This window comes from Pantherophis guttatus, chromosome 7, assembly GCF_059756535.1.
Source record: "Pantherophis guttatus breed Tessera chromosome 7, ASM5975653v1, whole genome shotgun sequence".
Taxonomy (NCBI): Eukaryota; Metazoa; Chordata; class Lepidosauria; order Squamata; family Colubridae; genus Pantherophis; species Pantherophis guttatus.
The window spans coordinates 34,686,576-34,704,137 of record NC_142069.1 but is presented as its reverse complement, the minus strand read 5'-3'; the positions used below and the strand labels follow the sequence as shown (position 1 = coordinate 34,704,137).

At 36.0% G+C, this 17,562-nt stretch overlaps 1 protein-coding gene across 1 annotated transcript; it reads left to right on the top strand.

Moving 5' to 3' along the window:
• The first annotated feature begins 277 nt into the window (after positions 1-277).
• Positions 278-17,042, top strand: WBP11 (WW domain binding protein 11). The gene is made up of 12 exons (XM_034403636.3): positions 278-556; positions 1,034-1,136; positions 4,080-4,111; positions 6,790-6,883; positions 7,298-7,494; positions 10,759-10,892; positions 12,141-12,340; positions 12,903-13,097; positions 13,319-13,420; positions 14,730-15,047; positions 15,464-15,646; positions 16,080-17,042. The coding sequence occupies exons 2-12, from the start codon at positions 1,073-1,075 to the stop codon at positions 16,496-16,498; spliced, it is 1,938 nt and encodes a 645-aa protein (XP_034259527.1). The 5' UTR covers positions 278-556; positions 1,034-1,072; the 3' UTR covers positions 16,499-17,042.
• The last annotated feature ends 520 nt before the right edge of the window (positions 17,043-17,562 follow it).

Genomic DNA, 17,562 nt, shown 5'->3' with positions numbered 1-17,562 from the left:
TCGGAGTCGCAACCTCTTTAACTTGAGCCCTTGTTATTTTGTAGTGGTGTTAATCTCAGATATTTGTCACTTTTCGAATTGTATACAATGTGTATCTGAATAACCTTAAACATTAATCCAACAATAAATACCTTAAAGCAAAATAAGATCGTGTCTTAAAAACAGTAACGGCTATCCCCGTCGCTATCTTTTCCCTGTTAACACTTTTAAGTTATGCACCGAAGATGGTGTACAATTAACCCGGAAATTATGCGCTAGAGGCAAGTTTATCGAGTCTATGCGACCAAACGTCACTCATTTGGCCGGAAGTCGGCGCCGTGAGAGGATCTCTAGCCCGCTCTCGGTTTTGTTGGTACAGCCGTGAAATCGCGTGGATTTTTAAGATGGCGCCTGAGTAGAAAACTCTCTGGAAGCGGATTCGATTTCCACCCCACCCCCCCCGGGCTGGGCTAGCTGGTTGGAGGACTCCGTTTGAATGGGCTCTGTGGAAAACGTAGCCCGTAGTTTTGCCTTGGTGGCTGTCTGGGTGGTTTAGGACTTTCGGCCTTGGCGGCAGGTAAGGAAAATAAGGTAGAAAAGGTGATTTTTCTCTTCGGGATCTTCTCTGTCCTAAACAGTTACACTCTTTGCCCATCTAGGGTTGTTTATGTTGCACCTTCCGTTCTCCTGTCTAGATTTACAAATATTTCACGCTAGACTTGATTAAATATTAATAAGTGGCTGTTAATAGACTGGAGATTGTGGTTGTGCAGTATTGGATCTTTATTTTAATCTTATTCAGATCGTGAGCCGCCCGTTGACAGAACCAAGTAATCTCAATGCAGGAAAAAAAAGAAGATTAATTTGGATTCAGCAACTGTGGAGGAAAGTCTTCTGCCTTTCCTCTTTTGTTAATCAGGGATGTGTTTTAAGAGACTCCTTGGCAGAAGCAATGGTCACAAGAGATTCGAGGAAGGCCATGGGAAACTGATGAAGATGGCTTATTATTATTCTGTTAGGATATTACAGGAATTATGTTTTTTCTCTGGTCTAGTTTCATCAAGTGGAACAGTAAAAGAGATAAATAGTCAAAATGGGAAGGAGATCTACATCTTCCACTAAGAGTGGGAAGTTCATGAACCCCACGGACCAAGCTCGTAAGTACCTTGAAATCTTTTTCAAGTTTGGACATGGGATAGAGAGGATTTGTCATTGTTGGTTTGTAATATGTTTTGTGTATTTTAACACTATTCAGTTTTCACCAGTAAACCTGATTCTTCATATCCATATTCTTCAGTTCAGCAGTAAACAATATCACTTATTTAGAAAAATAAAACTATGTATGAATACATTGCATATACCTTCTAAATTTATGGGATGTAGACAAAAATACATTGCAAGGTGACCTCTAGATTGGAGAACCTAGCTTGCATAGAATAGCATGACCATGCTTCGAGTAAAGTTGGGATTTGATTGTGCTTAAGTTTACTGGACAAAATGTGCCCAAACTGACCAGACTGTCCTTACCATTAGCAGGGAATGTTTCATATGGCGTGAATGTTATTAAGGCTGGTAACTTAATCTACAGCTTCTCTGTTATACTTATCTCACTTAACCAAAGCCAGGATGCACACTGGGGATGAATACCTATAAAGCCCGCTAGTGACAATCGGGGCATATGAAGATTATGACTTGGAATATAAGAGGAAAAATAATAAATAATATGAATTAATGAAATGAAAGTGATTAATGAATTAAATTATATTGCATGCCTTTGAATCAAAGATGAATAATACAGTAGATCTGAATAAAAGTAATACCAACTTTGGAATGGGATTGATGCATCTATGCAGAAAGTGGAAGTGTAGATTTAATTATGAATGAAAAATTAAATATATATCAGAAAGTCTGAATTGAGGTTATTCAGATTGTACTGGAACATTTGAAAAAAGGAATCAATCAGTGATAGTTGGTAGAATATTACTTATAATGGAAAATGGATGGAAAAGTTTTAACCCAAATCCAGAGAGTTTCATTTTCTGCAGCAGTCCATAATTGGAATGCTGTCCTTCAAATGGATTATGAATAGATATATAATGGATTGTTTAAGTGCTGTAAGGTGGTATCCATTCTAAATGAACATACCAAATATAAAAGTAAATGAATACAAAAGACAGCCATTTGTTTAGTGACTTCAAAGTTGCAGTGGAACTGAAATAAACTGAGTTATGTCCGCTTTTCACTTTTATAACCATTTCAGCATCCCCATGTGATCAAAATTTGGGTGCTTGGGAACTGGTTCATATTTATGATGGTGTCCCAGGGTCATGTAATTACCTTTTGGGACTTCTGACAAGCAAAGTCAATGGGGAAGCCGAGTTCACTTAAGAGCCATGTTGCTAACTTAACAATTGCAGACTCACTTAACAACTGTGGCAAGAAAGATCATAAAGTGGGACAAAGCTCCCTTAACTGTCTTGCTTAGCAACAGAAATTATGGTTGTAAGTCAAGGTCATATATTGAGGTGGTTTGGTCATAGAGAATGAATGAGGATCAAGTTGCAAAAAAAAAAAACCTGTAGGAAGAGTTAATAGGTTAAGAAAAAGGGGAAGATCAAGAAAGTTGTTAGATTGAATTGACCAAATGCTGAAAAAGGGAAAGGTAAGAAGTTTTTAAAAAGTGTGTGTGTGATCAGAGATCAGACAGAAGGCAACATACATGAAGTGATAGACGGTCATTTAGAAGGAAAGTTTAGACAGGCATGTTGAATAATGGTGATATACAGTATTTTTAACTGGTTTATTTAATCTTGTGCCTTTCATTTCGTTGGATGACTATTTCTCCTTTTTTGGGCTTTTGAAAAGCTTATATTAAAAGGGAATTACATAATGGATATGTGCGTTTATGTGAAATTAATGTCCAGATAGACAACACCATGAATTCTTTTAAGGGAGAATAGAATTAATTGTGGCATTAGATTTTCCAGTAGATGCTGCAGTTAGTATAATTTAATCTTGCAACAATACTGGACAATATCAGAAAATGACAATTTCAAAGCAGTATTAAAATACATTGTGTACTGTGATATTCTATATAATGGTACTCTGAACAAATGAAGTCATTTGCTGACTATATAGATCAATGTGAAATGGCAATATTAGAAAAAAATTACCTTTTTATGCTAAAAAATAATAGCTGTATGTTTTGAATTACTTTGAAAAACAGTCGTTACACAGCAAAATAATAACTTTTGTATTAAATTGTTCATGATGTAAAGCTGCACATGATCCTTTTCTTTTAATGTTGCTCAAAATAACTTATTTTTAAGTGTATTATTTATTTATGATAGTAACCACCTTTTCTATGAAATGCAACATGGTTGGAGGGAGAATAGCTGCTCCAGAGTTAGCTTCTTGATTGAGTGGTGTCCTGAAGTGGGTCTAAGTCCAAACCCTTTATGCTATCTATTCTCCCAAATTTTCATATTCTTTATTATGTATATTATGACTAAATCCCCAACAGTTGTTCAAAATGGGTTTTTACATTTAGGAAGTGGAGTCAAATTTATTGCTGTTAATAGGTAATAACTACTAATACATAGAAAACTAAATTTCAAATTGTTTAAAAGTACAAGTTGAAATATTTCTGATTCGGTATAATTCATAATTTTATACATTCTTAATATACGAATTTGAAATCTAGTTATGATATAATTCTAGAACTATTCCAAAAATATTAGCTAGATTTATTTCATCTTATTTTTATCTTCATATATAAAATGTGCCCATTAATATACACTGCTCAAAAAAATAAAGGGAACACAAGCAGAAGACATCCGAGATCTGAATGAATGAAATAGCTTTATTAAATACTTTGTTCGTTACATACAGTAGTTTGGTATTCCCTTTAATTGTTTGAGCAATGTATAAACTACTGTATGTAAAGAACAAAGTATTTAATAAGGCTATTTCATTCATTCAGATCTTGGATGTCTTCTGCTTGTGTTCCCTTTATTTTTTTGAGCAGTATATTATTTCCATATTTGCACTGTACTTTTTACAAAATATTTATTTGTGATATTTTAAATTTCTTCTTGTAGGAAAGGAGGCCCGGAAGAGAGAACTGAAGAAGGTAATAGAACTGTAGAATAGAAATAGCCAAATTATAAACAGAGGCTGGCAATGCTGTATGTTTTTTGTTAGCTTTATATCTGACATTAAGCGCATATGTATTAATATAGAATTTACAAATCATGTTAGCTAATCAACTTTTTTCCTAATAAACTGTCTTGTCTGAGCAAGGTTTGATATAGGGCACTGGGTTAGGATTATGGTGCTATTAATAAAGCTATATTTCATAAATATTACAGTAAATTTTAAAAGGATACCAAAACTGCTTCATAAAACATGGACAGAAGATAGTATATGAAATCATTATGTATATACAATGGATATAAAAAGTCTACATACCCCTTGATAAAAGCCAGATTTTTGAAATTAAAAAAAATCAGACCAAGATAAATCACTTCAGAATTTTTTCCACCTTTAATATAACATAAACTATACAATTCAATTGAAAAACAAATTGAAAACTTTTAGGAGGAAAAATAACAATAAAAATACATAATGTAATTGCATAAGTGTGCACACCTTATAAGTATGGATGTGATTGTCTTCAGAATTAACTGATCACATTCAGCCTGATGGTAAATAGTAGTCATTATACACCTGAGAAGAGGAATTTTATCTTTCAACACAATTATGTTCCAGTGCATACATCCAAATCAAAAGAATGGCTTCACCAGAAGAAGATAAAAGAATAGCTAGAGCGCAGGTCTGAATCCAGTTGAAACTCTGGGGGGGTGGCCTGAAGAGGACTGTGCATAGGAGATGCCCTTTCAGTCTGACAGATTTACAGCGCTTTTGCAAGGAACAGTGGGCAAAGATTCCCAAGGCAAGCTGTGCCTTGCTAATAGGCTCCTACTCCAAAAGACTGAATGCTGTCATAAAATAGAAATGTGCTTTAACAAAATAGTTTAAGGGTATGTACACTTATGCAATCATGTTGGTGTATGTTTTATTGTTATTTTTCACCATAAAGATTTCAGTTCGTTTTCAAATTGAATTGCATAGCATATAGGTTACTGTATTTTCTGACGTATAAGATGACCCCCGACTTTTCCTATTAAAATATAGAGTTTGGGCTATACTCAACGTATAAGACTACCCCTCTTCCAACGCACACCAAATAAAAATTAAAAAACATCAACTGGCTCACACACAATGTAAAAGCAGCTTTGCTAGACCCAAAATGGCCCCTGCAACAAGCAGGAACCTCACACAGCCACAGGAAGCCCAAAAAAACAACTTTCACACGTTACACACACACAAAACACAACACAACACAACTGGCTCACCCACAATGTAAAAGCAGCTGTGTTAGACCCAAAATGGCCCCTGCAACAAGCAGGAACCTCACAGCCACAAAAAGCCCAAAAAAACAACTTTCACACTTTACACACACAAAATTCCACATACAGCTTTGTGAGATTTTGTGTGTTTGTGTAGTTAGAGTGAAACACTACAGAAACACACTAAATCTCAGAAAGCTGCACAAATATTTTATTTTATTTTATTTTAATTTTTATATGAAAGCTAAATTTAAAACTTCCTAAACTTTAAATGGCTAGGTCTAAAAAAGAACAACTAAAAAAAACCCCAATTAACTATTTTTTTTAAAGCTCCCAAAGGGGAAAAAAACTTACCCAATAGAACAGGGGTCTCCAACCTTGGCAACTTTAAGACTTGTAGACTTCAACTCCCAGAATTCCTCAGCCAGCTTTGTTTTGCTGGCTGAGGAATTCTGGGAGTTGAAGTCCACAACTCCCTGCCTGCTTGATTGCAGGCAGGGAGTGGCTTGCTGATGGAATGGATTCAGGCAAGCGTTGTGACTAGCAGCTAAGGTAAGCAAGCTGGAGGGGGAAAACTTTTTTCCTTTTACATGGCTCTGGCGATCCCAGCTGAGTTGCCTGATTAGCAGGCAAAGCTGGGATCGTCAGAGCTTGGATCGCCAGAGCCATTTAAGGCTTGTCAGAGCCTTTCAGGCTGGTCTCCTGGTTACAGGAGAACGACACCCGGCATATAAGACGACCCCCGACTTTTGAGAAGATTTTCATGTGTTAAAAAGTCGTCTTATATGCCGGAAAATACGGTATATTAAAGGTGGAAAAAATTCTGAAGTGATTTATCTTGGTCTGTTTTTTACATTTCAAAAACCTGGCATTTTAATAGGGTTATGTAGACTTCTTGTATTCACTGCAGGTGTTAAAGGGAGGAAGAATGATTCAGAGGTGATATTCAGCAGGTTCTAACCAGTTCTGGAGAACTGGTAGCGGAAAATTTGAGTAGTTTGGAGAACCGGTAAATACTACCTCTGAATGGCCCCACCCCCATCTATTCTCTGCCTCCCGAGTCCCAGCTGATCGGGAGGAAATGGGGATTTTGCAGTAACTTTCCCCTGGAGTGGGGAGGGAATGGAGATTTTATAGTATCCTTCCCCTGCCAAGCCCACCAAGCCATGCCCACAGAACTGGTAGTAAATTTTTTTGAATCCCACCACTGATTTGGATGTGTTGGTGGGTGTTGTATTGTCTATAAAACTTAAATAAATAAAACCCTCTTGAGTTTGCCAGATACATAACATTCAAAATTTTAAAAAGTTGCACTTTTATTGTATTAAGTAAATTAAATATATTGCCTGTGATGTCCAGGTCCTTAATTCTGGCTTTTTTTATTTTCTGCTGAGTTCAGAACAAAAAGCAGCGCATGATGGTGCGAGCAGCAGTGCTAAAGATGAAGGATCCCAAACAGATCATTCGAGACATGGAAAAGCTTGATGAAATGGGTAGGTTTGAATCTCTTTTTCAACTCGTATAGAAAAAGTAAAGTGATAGAAAATCTAGTTTAACAAGCATTATCCATAACTGTATGAGAAAGTAAACTCAGAATTAACAAGGGATAGATTGTATAGTCATACCGGCCACATGACCACAGAAATGTCTTTGGAAAATGCTGACTCCCTCAAACGAAAATGTGCACCACCCACTGCAGTTGGACACAACCAGACAAGGGAAATCTTTACTGTTTTTTTTTTGTGTGTGTGTGTGAGGGGGGATGATTATCAGAAAAAGTTGCTATTGTCTTTATCTATTTTCTGTACCCTTTATGATTGCGCTTGGCTGCTATGAACCTCATGTAGTGGGAGTGTGAAGGTCTGCACAATTTTTTTTTCATGTATCTGTCTCAATTCTGTTCATAGAATTTAATCCAGTACAACAGCCTCAATTAAATGAAAAGGTGCTTAAGGACAAGCGTAAGAAACTGCGTGAAACTTTTGAGCGTATCCTGCGACTATATGAGAAGGAGAATCCAGACATTTATAAGGAGTTGCGCAAGCTAGAGGTGGAATATGAGCAGAAAAGATCTCAGCTCAGTCAGTACTTTGATGCTGTAAAGGTACCTATTCACATTAGTTTTAAAATATTGGTTTGATTTTGCATTTTTATTTCCTAGGTATTCATGAAAGAGGTTGGTTGATTCTTCAGATTGCTTTTCAATTTTCAATTGTTTGGAATTGCTCATGTGCATAATATGTGTCTTGCTGATAACAGTATGGATGATGAGGTTATTGCTGTAATTTAATCTTATAAACATGGCTTCATTCAGGAGCCCAGATATCCACTAGAACTTTTCATAGAGTTTAGTAATTAGTGGTCACAGCAAAAAGGCTGTTTTTTTAAACCTTCTGATTTCATTTGCAGGGCTGAAATAACAGCTCAATTAATATAGTTTACCATATATTTCTTGTGTTACAGAATTTCACACTGTTACTTCTTTGTACGAATTGGTCCTCGGGGAAATCAAACATTGTGCAATTGGTTGCTAGTGTTCATTAAATACTATATTTTAAATCATTGGTTCTAGGCCTGTAGTTCAGAGATCAGTAATGGTCCACAAAGGACTAGTGGTCTCTGATATATTTCAAGTACTGTCTGGTGTGCATACCAATATATAAAAAATATTGGCCAAAAACGCCAGAGAGAGTCAAAGATTTTGGCATTCTCCCCCCAAATCTTATGAGATGAGGTAGTTTGTAAGAATTTGGCCATCTTTTAAAACTAGAATTGTTTTAGGGTTCCTTGCAGAAAGGGATCATGTGAGACGTGATGTCTGCAAACATTGTTGTCAGTCCTGGTTTATATAGTCATCCTGAAAATATGATGATGTATTTGCATAAGGAAAAAGTTAAAAACTGCTATTTAAACAGTTAAGATTGTTTTGCTTGTATTGATCTAATAAACATTAGGTAGGGAAGAAGAAAATGGACATAGCAATTCTTGAGGTTAACTTATTCTTCAAATGACCATTAAGAATGGAGACAGTTAAAGGAATGTAGAAACTGAAATGGGATACCACAATGAAGATAAATTCTTGAAGTTGAAAATAAATTATAATGTATATTTGTTACAATTGTTATTTTCTACCTTTCTGTCAAAGCACCTGAACATTTTAAAAAACATTATGTCTTATGTGTCTTACGTCAGAATGACACAATTAAAAAAGAATATGACATGGAACTTAAGGTCAATCAAGCAGTGTCAAGCACTTATGAGATGCAGTGGTAGGAAGCACTTCCAGGGAACAAAGGTGGGTTTTGCTTTTAGCAGAACTGATGACTGCAGTGGAAAATATAGCCGGTGAATGAATTGGCTCACCAAACTCTTTTCCAAATTAAGGACAGGACTTGGGATCAGACAGAATGCTCCTCACAGATACCTCCCCATCTCCAGTGGATTTTAGAGCTCTGGGAGTTGGGAGAGTCAGCTTTGCCCAAGATGCAGTTCGGAGCTTTCAAAAGGATGCTGGGTTGCTCACTTCCCTCCTTGATCAATTTATGGAAAATGGCTTGTAAATTGCTTTTTTGGATAGTAAGAACCTTCAGAAGGACAAGTTTTATTACACTGGATGGTTGTCCTTCAGCCTGCAATGAAAGCATTTTTATGTAAGTTTAAAACTTAAAACATTTTTTATTTGGAAATAAGCAGCAAAAGGATGATTAGAATGTTGATTTTGGAAAGCTTTTAAAGAGGCTTAAGGGGCCAAGTTGACTGGAAATAAGATGTTGAAAAAATTATAGGAATATTTCTTGTAGTTTATTTAAATTCCTATTAAAATATAAGGCGTTTTTGAATATAAATGTAAGAAACCTCTTCTACTTTCTTCCTGGTGAAAAATTCTGGATGAGAGAAATGTATAAGAGGAGATCTTGAATGCTAGCTATTAAAGACAGTCAGAAAGAATTAAAGATTATAATTAAAGGAGAAGAATTACTAGTACAGAATGAAGAAAAGAATTTTAATTCGGGAACAATTCAAGGATGTTTGGCAATGATGTACCCCAGAACTTTTTCTTTAGATTGTCTGATACAAAAAAAAGGGGCTTAAAAGAAGAGACAGGATATAACTGAAAATCAGGCTATTTTGAATATGGATTTAAAATTGGCAAGATACAAGAATGATCTGAAATGAAATCAGCTGAGGTTTTAATAGTTAAAAATTAATATTTATTTTTGATATTTTAAAATTTCATAACATATAAATAATAAGCCTAAATAAAAATAATTAAATAGAGAGCCAGTTTGGTCTAGTAGTTAAGGCACCGGGCTAGAAAGTAGGGGACTGTGAATCTTGTCTTAATGAAAGGGAAATCATTTCTATATTTTTTCTTTGGCTTTTTTCCTATATTTTTTTCCTTCTTTCCATCCCACCCTCATTTTTTCTTTTTTTAGGTGCACATTTTACTTCTACTTTTTTATATTTTTCTTAATCTATATTAATTTTTTATTGTTGTACTTTTAATTTCAATAAACTATTATAGAAAAAAGTTAATTAGGCAGTGTCATGCAATACTAATAGGCTATCAAATCTTTGCAAGAGGTAGTTCTGCAAAGAGAGGATGCCAGTAGAATTTACTTGTTATCTATTTTAACTGCCAAACTAAAACACTACATATCACTATTATTTCTGTACTTCTTTATTCTTGTTTACTACTTTAACTGCCATTTTATTTTTCTGGAAAGAATAGAATAGAATTCTTTATTAGCCAAGTGTGATTGGACACACAAGGAATTTGTCTTGGTGCATACGCTCTCAGTGTACATAAAAGAAAAGATACATTCGTCAAGAATCATAAGGTACAACACTTAATGATAGTCATAGGGAACAGATAAGCAATCAAATCATATTAGGAAACAGTCAATATAAATTGTAAGGATACCAGCAATTTATATACAAGCAGCATGTAAATATGTTTTCCTATATTTCAGTTTTGGTTTAATAAATCAGTTATTGAACAGAGTTGGACTTGTAAAATTTTTATGTGTAGTAATCCTTTTTCTCAATGTTTGTTACTGACAAATTGCTAGATCACTTGGTTCTGTTGCATTGATTTGAAATTCTGATTCAATGTTTCTAAATGTTACTACTTTGTTTCCATTAATTTTTCTTTTTGTAAAAAAAAAGGTTGCATGTTATAACTGGAAAGTTTTTTAAAAAAATCCTCCTGGTCTTATATTTTAACAGCTATTTTTTAAAAAGTATTTATTGTAAATCATTTTCAGGATATAATTCCTTAAAAATTAATAGAAATATGCAATTTATATTACAAACACTGATGAATATACCCATTGGCACCACTTAAGGAAACTTATTTTTTTTCCAGAATGCTCAGCATGTTGAGGTGGAGAGCATCCCCCTGCCCGACATGCCTCATGCTCCTTCCAACATCCTCATTCAAGACATCCCCCTGCCTGGAGCCCAGCCTCCTTCCATTCTCAAAAAGACATCAGCCTATGGGTAAGAAAGAAATTATAGTGCAGACAACTGAACTTGAATGGAGTTGGTAAAATTATTAGAATCCTGTATTGTTATTTTGTAATTGCTGTTTCATTCTAAGCATAATTGCTATTTTCTTTCCTTTATCATCACAAGCAATCATGATGTTCAAAGTGTAGATTAAGGAGTTCAAAATACACATTAAGACAAAAGTTGACTTTCTTTACAAGAAAGTGTAAGATTAGGACCAGAGAGATTCAGGTTTGAATCCTCATTCAGCCAGGAAGCTGATTTTAGATTGGGGGTGTCAAACTCACGTCGTCACATGACGTATCACGACTTTTTCTCCCTTCGCTAAACCAGGCCTGTTTTAAATCATCAGCATCACTTGGCCTAGTCTTCACTTTTCATGATCTTTGTGATAATTGCAAAAATGTTCCACATTTGTTATTTTCCTATTTGTTCCTATTTGTTTAATTTTTAGTTCTAGTATATCTTTTGCTTTTTGCCTTAAATATATTTTTTGATATTAATAATAAGGTTTTATAAATACCTTTTGCTGTTACTGCTGCTTTAATCTGTTCTGGTGAATACAAACCATGAAACAAAACTTTTGAAAATAATCTGTTCTTTAATATATGAAAATGCATGTTATGAAACATATCATGAACAGCTTGTAAGGATAGGAACTGAAGGCATCATTATGGCAAACCCATCACAACTCACAGGCTCTGTTTGCACATTACATTAAATCATTGTTTGGCATTGTATTCCAAAAAATAAGCTTCTGCAATTCCTTTTTCTTCTCTTCTTTTGATGAAGCTATCAGAAATAGCTAATTGTCCCTTGATTTTTTTTCCAGACTTGGATAAATCTGATTAGTATTAATTTTCTGCTTTAGTTAATAATACTGGCCAGTTTCAGTAATTAAACACTAATTGTTTTCATTTTTTTTTTATAAATTAGGCAATCAGATATCTTGATATCTTGAAAACTGAAGCAATTATTTCTGACCTTATATCTGTTTAAGGCAGTGTTTCTCAACCTTGGAAGCTTAAAGATGGGTGGACTTCAACTCCCAGAAGGCTGGGGGATTCTGGGAGTTGAAGTCCACCCATCTTCAAGCTACCAAGGTTCAGAAACACTGGTTTAAGGCGAAGCATACTCTTACGTTTGATAAGGGTTCAGACTGCCTTATCAGAAAAAAGTAGGAAAAGTTTCAGACTTCCAAAGTTCCTAATATTGTACTTACCTGAATCATATTTCTAGGCCTCCTGTCAGGCCTGTTACTGTAGTTCCACCTCCTGGGCATGGTGTACCCCGTCTACCGCCTGGTCGGAAGCCCCCTGGACCTCCACCAGGACCACCACCACCTCAGGTTTTGCAGATGTATGCGCGTAAAGTAGGATTCACTGTTGAAATGCCTCCTCGGAGAAGAGATGAAGACATGTCTTATAGTCCAGAGACAGGTAAATGGCTTCCCCTCTTCAAACTATTAGTACAGGTTGTCCTTGACTTACGACCACAATTTGGATTAGAATTTTGATTGCTAAGTGGTATAGTCGTTAAGCAAGTCATGAGGTGCCCACACCCAGATTTACAACCAATTTGTGGTCGTTAAGCGAATCCAGCTTCCCCCATTGGCTGTATGTTGGAAGCTGGGTAGGAAGGTCACAAATTGCAGTTGTGACTGCAGAACGCTGAAACCAGTCATAAGTAGGCATCAATTGCAAAGTGCCCAAATCATGATCGTGCGACTGCGGGGATGGTGCAACAGTTGTAACTTTGAAGACAGGTCAGAAGTCACTTTTTTTTTTAATGCCAACCATCATTAAACAAATGGTCATAAATCGAAGACTCCCTGTATGTCATTAGAAAAATAGATATTTTCTGAATATACCATCTATTTTGTCTCTTTAACTTGTATGGTTAAGAGAAAAATGTTTTAATTTTAAAAGCAAATGTGACAGAAAAGAATCTCTTTCTCTCCCTTCCACCTGCCTCAGATAAAACATCTCTTAAATTTTACAGGTCGAAGAGGCCACGATGAAGATGCTTCCAGTACAAGTGAAGATGAGGGATACCCTGACGATATGGATCAGGACAAGCATGATGACACTACTGATGACAGTGATAGTGAAAGAAGTGATGCTGACAGTGAAGGAGAGGAGTTCATGCATCATGATGACAGTGCTGAAAGGGAAGGTGGTGAAGACAAGAAATCTGGTAAGCTTAGGAAAGATGATTTGGATCAGAATTAACTAATAGAAAAATTAGTAAATATTGCACTTATAACATGCACGTCTATAGGCTTGGGAAGAAATTACTGTATTCTTGAACTGAAAACTGAATAGATAACTTTAGGGAAATTAGATATTGATAAACCTGATAGAAGTACTGATTAATGATGAAAAAAAATCTTCATATTTCATCTCATACTTTCGTAGGTCATAGTGTACGTTTTGCTGACATTCCTGGAAAATCAAGAAAAAAGAAGAAGAACCTGAAGGAACTCACACCACTTCAAGCAATGATGTTGCGGATGGCTGGTAAATAATTTTTAAATAATCTTCCCTCTGTCCCATGCTCTCTTTATTTTTTTAGTTAAAGCTAGGGATACTTGTTTAAAGAAATAACACCCAGGATAACTTTTAAGCAAGGATTTATATTAAGAACTCAGTATAGTAAAGAATGTGAGGTATTAATACAAACCAATTGTGATGAAATAATTTAAGATGATAGCTTGCTTGCAGTCATTGTCCTTCAGATTATTAAATTCACATGTTCCAGAAGCATCACACAGAGATCAAAAGTGGTGGGTTTGTGTTCTTCTCATAAAATGAGCTCATTTACAATTTTATTTGATATAATTGCTGTTATTTTAGTCAAGGAAATAATTGAAATACCAAGTAAAATAGTAAAAGTAAAACTAAAGCACAACTTAACAAAAGCCAAATGAAAAACTGTATCTTGAGTGAACTTTTAAAAGCATTGAGAATGGAGCCAAGTGTAAATCCAAAAGAATTAAATTTGGAACCTGTGAAGGAGCATACAGTATCATCCCAGTGAGGGCCTACAGATAAATTATTCACTGTGGATAAATGTAATTCAGTTTGTAATGGAAATTTGTTCCAATTGTAACTGACTTAAAGTAGAGTTGTCATGACTGGAAGATTAGTAGATTTATGGTAGCACATGCTCTTATTGGAATCACATTAGGACACACTTTTAGTTTGTACAAGCAAAAGCCTCTTGAGGATCTGTGGGATTTTATTTTTTTTTTACTAAATGTTGAACAGATGGGAATTCTGGGAGTTGAAGTCCACACATCTTAAATTTGAAAAATATACTAAACCATTTTATAAGTGCAGTTTTATTCTGGACCACGGTGATCTGTTCCAAACATTTTTATAAATTTCTTGATTTTAGTGCGTCACTGCAAGGCTGATCCAAAGTATATATAATATGATACCTTTTACATTCATTTACACAATCTTTGTTATTTCTGTTTAATGAAGACTTCCCTGATTCCCTTGGAAGCTTCCATTGCAATGAAGATAGAAGCCACAAATAAAGGGTAGTTATCCAGATCGTGGCGGGAAAGGGAATAAAATAATACATTCCTACCCTTCCATGCCCAATAACCTTGAAATTGCTAAACATTTGCCTTGTCTATTTGCATAGCAAAGATAATTTATATGTCTAAAGTGCATTTTTATCATAATGATTGAAAATATGCTTGTTTTTTAAAGTTCCATAACATTAAGAAAATACATAAAGGAATATTAGGCTATTATCCACAACCAACAACCCTTAATTTATTAAGTATTGTAAAGAGATAATTGTAATTGTTTGTAGGTCAGGAAATTCCTGAGGGTGGCAAAGAGATAGAAGAATATTCTGAAGAGGATGATGATGATGATGAAGATGACTCTGATGCAGAGGATTCTCAGCAACAACAGCAGCAGCAAATCACAGAAGAGTCACACTCAGAGATAGGCTCCTCAACGCCTTCCCAAACAAATCCGCCCCAGCAGCAACCTCCACCTCAGCCTGTCCCTCCAACTCCGATCCAAGCACCTCCGATGCCTGGGCCACCCCCTCTTGGACCACCTCCTGCACCACCTTTGAGGCCACCAGGACCTCCTACTGGCCTTCCTCCTGGGCCCCCTCCAGGTGGGTATTTGAACAGGCGGTTTTATTATTAAACTAGCTAAATGTAGGGGCACTGATGTCGTTTTATATGATTAATAAAATATTGCTATATTTTATAGCAGACTGAATGTCAGTTACCTCAGCAGAATTTGTCACAAAAGACACCCCCCCCCCATTTTTCTTTTGTGACAAATTGGGATGGACATATACTACTCTACATACATGTGACAAACTGGGATGGATATATATACTACTCTGCATTATATAATATAATGAACTTGATTCTGAAAGAAAATAATTTGTTTTAATTGCTGTCACCCTTCACATTCTTGAAACATCATTTTTCAATTTAAACTATATCAATTAGAAAATGATGATGAAGAATTGCCCTTAATTGAGAAATAGTCAACTAACGTGTATTTGTGTGATATTTTTAGGTGCTCCTCCTTTCTTAAGACCACCCGGATTGCCTGGACTGCGTGGACCTTTGCCACGGCTCTTACCACCTGGTCCTCCACCTGGTCGGCCACCTGGCCCTCCTCCTGGCCCTCCTCCTGGTTTGCCTCCTGGCCCACCTCCTAGGGGACCCCCACCTCGTCTGCCACCTCCAGCTCCTCCAGGTAATGTTATAATTAAGAAGTGGGATGTTTTTGTTTCTCCAGTGATTTCTAGTAGAACAGAGATCTTATACAATATTCTAAATTGGGATTCCATGAAATGTTGTGAGAGATTGTGATTGAAGAAAATAAATTTTGTTGAACTTTGTGTACTGCACAATGTTAGCAACTGCAGTGATAGGAATGTTTATACTTTGGAATTCAATTGTTGGCCTGTAACTCTGCCTGTAATTCACTAGGATATGTGTTTTAGGATTAGTCTTTCTTGGAAGATCTCTTGAATTTTCATTCAGATATTGTGCATGTAAGGAAACAAACACAATGAATTTATGCTTAGGAAAATACTTGAGAATCTTAACTGAGACAGTATATAATTTGAAATTTAAATTTTTATTCTTCATAAAGATCAGAAGAATAACCATTTCTCTTTCTGCAGGTATTCCACCTCCTCGTCCAGGCATGTTACGCCCTCCTTTGGTTCCTCCACCTGGGTTATTCCCACCTGCTCCCATTCCAAATCCAGGTGTATTGAGCGCTCCCCCCAGCTTGATTCAGCGCCCCAAGGCGGATGATACCAGTGCAGCCACCATTGAGAAGAAAGCCACAGCAACGATTAGTGCCAAGCCACAGATTACAAACCCCAAGGCTGAGATCACCCGGTTTGTGCCTACAGCTCTTCGAGTTCGGCGAGAGAATAAGGGAACAGCTGCCTCTGTCATGAGGAAACCTGATGATGAGCCTTCTGTTCAGATAACCAAAACAATTCCTAAAGCTGGCTCATCTGCCCCTGTTTCTGTGCAGACCAAGGATGATGTTTATGAAGCTTTTATGAAGGAGATGGAGGGGCTTCTGTGACAATCAGTTAAGATTTCTATCTTCTATGATGAGATATGGGAATGGGGTTCCATGTTATAGTGGCATCCAGTTGAACAACATCTTTTGTGACAATAAAGTATCTTCCATCTCAATCTATGATCATACTTGGGAGGATAAATCATAATAGAAAATGGACGAAAAGGCACTGTCATATTATCAATTCTTAAGAAAGACTTGGTTATGTCTGTGCTGTATGGGAAGTATATTGTCTTGAGTATTTTTAGTGATCAGAAGAAATACATAGTTTACCAGGGTAAATTCTGGCTCTAATCTCTTACATATAAACCTGATCATCAGGCTTTTGTGTTTGGGTGGCTTCTGTAAATATTTTGCAATGCTATTTTTTAGTTGGTGAAATTTCTTGGTTTGTGCACTGTCATAGACGTGGGCAGACAAGATTGGTTCCATATGTGGCATTGCAAACGGTTTGTATCCTGCTTATTCTGCAGTCACATTAGTGGCTTCTTGCTGGCAGGACAAATACCATTGTCTTATGAGAGAATAAATATTTGATGTAATACAACCCTTTTTGTGATCACGTGTCTGCATTAACACTTTATATTTAGAAAGAGAATGAGGGCTTTAAATTGTTTATCTGGAAATTAGGTAATGATAATGACATTTAATAAATCTTAATCTCCAATGAATCCAGGGAAGAGATACTAGTTTTTCCAGTATTCCCCAACTTTGTGACTTCTAAATTCATATTCCTAATTTTTGGTTATGGTAGCTGGTGGGATACAGAGGTAACATTCAATGCATTTGGTGCTCACGAGGTTCGGAAAGGACATGTCATTGATTTCATTTGAGAGAGAAGACACAGTCCATGAATTTATCACCTCTCTTGCATTCTTTTGTACTTTAGGCGTGCCTACAAACTCTTAAAATCTTGGCATTTGCCAGACAAAAAGGGAGAGGAAAGTCATTTTGTTCAGAGGTCTAGGCTTAAAAAGCAGCACACATTAAGGGAGGGAGCACTGACTCAATCTAGTGCTAATTTATTATTTTGGCAACATAACATTTCATCTGCTTCCAATTTAGGA